This window comes from Myotis davidii, unplaced genomic scaffold (genome assembly GCF_000327345.1).
Source record: "Myotis davidii unplaced genomic scaffold, ASM32734v1 scaffold187, whole genome shotgun sequence".
Taxonomy (NCBI): domain Eukaryota; kingdom Metazoa; phylum Chordata; class Mammalia; order Chiroptera; family Vespertilionidae; genus Myotis; species Myotis davidii.
In genome coordinates this window covers 2,506,828-2,508,674 of record NW_006383018.1, presented here as the reverse complement: position 1 = coordinate 2,508,674, position 1,847 = coordinate 2,506,828, and the positions used below count along the sequence as shown (strand labels likewise).

At 39.3% G+C, this 1,847-nt stretch overlaps 1 protein-coding gene across 4 annotated transcripts in view; it reads right to left on the bottom strand.

Annotated features, from left to right (window-relative positions):
- Positions 1 to 1,847, bottom strand: part of CDK14 (cyclin-dependent kinase 14) — a 506,888-nt gene that overhangs the window by 334,969 nt on the left and 170,072 nt on the right. For all 4 annotated transcript variants that reach the window (XM_006779192.1, XM_015558314.1, XM_006779193.2 and 1 more), the window contains one exon: positions 771 to 850. In XM_006779192.1, coding sequence (XP_006779255.1) covers positions 771 to 850 — 80 coding nt within the window. The remainder of the gene's footprint in view (positions 1 to 770; positions 851 to 1,847) is intronic.

Below are 1,847 nucleotides of genomic sequence, written 5' to 3'. Positions count from 1 at the left end.
ATGTCAGGTCATTTCTTATCTCCATTCCAAGGTTACCCTATTGTTCCACTAAACTATAAGGAAGTAACTGAAGGAGGTTATTCTAAGTAAAGATTATATAGCTTCAGCGTGAATGCTTGCAGTCAAAGTGATCAACCACCCCTCCGGCACTTAGTTAAAGGGTTCACTGATAAAAACCCTCACCTGGGGAAACAACCCTTCCCAGAGAGGCGACCTTGGTTAAAACACACAGTGCTTAAGAAGGGGAGCAAACATACCAAGAGCAGCATGCCATATACGCCAGGTCCCTTGAAACATCCCTGCAGAGACTGCCTCAAGCAGCCAGGGTGGATCGATCGGCTTCCAGCACCTTTTGGTACACAGGAGATGCTCCAACCAATGGAGCCACCCGGCCAGGGCTGATCCCTCATTTTTAAAGACTTTCCTTAAAAGTCGTGACTATAGAGCAATGCTAGGTTAATATGTACCTTAGGAGCTCTGCAAACAAAGTCAGAAGTATGAAATTCCTCCATCAGTTAGTGATCATCTCATCCTCAATACACAGCAGTTTGTCTCCCACACCTGAGTATGCAGCAGGATGGTCTCATTTCACTTAACATGACTTGATACGATGGCAAGAGGTACCTACCTTTAAATTTCAGTTTACACATTCCAATAAGAGAGATAACCATACAATTTAAAAACTCAGCATATTCAGAGGTGCATAATATTTAAACAGTTACAGATATCATGCAAACACAAAAGCAAAGATAACAAGAGAAAATGCCTACCTTCCCTGATAGCTGTAAAAGGTGTACCTTCTTCTTCTTGCAGCCTGATCACCTTCAGGGCTACCAACTTCCCATTTACCCTGAAAAAAAAAAATGAGAAGCAAATCCATAAAAATCTGCTCCTGTTATGGTTCTAATTTTCTTCCTTGCAATTTATATTTCTGCACTGAAAATGTCAGTGACTCAATTATGCCGCCACAACATGATTAATTCCAGTAAGGCTGGGAATTCTATATCATCATCATAAATATTCACACTTTACTCCATTTTAAATATTCGCACTTGCATAGTCCAAAATTTAACGGAAGTTTTCTGATTCACTCCATGTTCCTTCCAGAAACTACTGCTTAATAAAATCACCATGCTTCATCAATTACTCTCAGATTAAATAAAAATCAAGTAGTCAAAATAGCTTTCTTTGTTTCTCCAGTAGCTCCTTTGTTTCTTTTGCTGAACTGTCTTAATCTTCAGTCCTAAACTGAGGTCACTCAATTCCCAAGGACAATTCCCTTTTCCTTCTTCCCTTCCTTCCCTTCCTCTCCTTTCCTCCCTCTCTCTCTCTCTCTTTCTCTCTCTCTCTCCCTCACTCCCTCCCCCTTCTCTCTCCTTTTGTCCCTTCCTGTCAACATCAACCATTACTCCCTTTCCACAATTTTTTTCTTACTACAGGATCCTAGTTATATTTGGTCTGATTGTGTTTTATAATACAGTGTATCATAAAAATAAAAATTATGAATATTTTACTATTACAAGGTTACACAAGACCAATCCAAAGCAGAAGGTTCTTCCAGAGGCATTCTAAATGTGTATCAGCTCTAATTAAAAGTAAGAATGCACTAGGCAGGTAACTTTTATCCAGTCAATTCTGTTAACAAAGACATGTCTACCTATATTAGTCTTCTAGTTAAATGTTCTACTTTCTACCTTTACTGGGCGTAGCAGCATATTTTGTTAATTAAAATAGGTAAAACATGCGCACATTAAAAATTTTGTAAGAGACAAGAAAGCATTTGATGAAAAGGAAATCTCTCTACCACACCCTCCCTCAGCCACCCAGCTCCCATTCTCTGAGGTTAC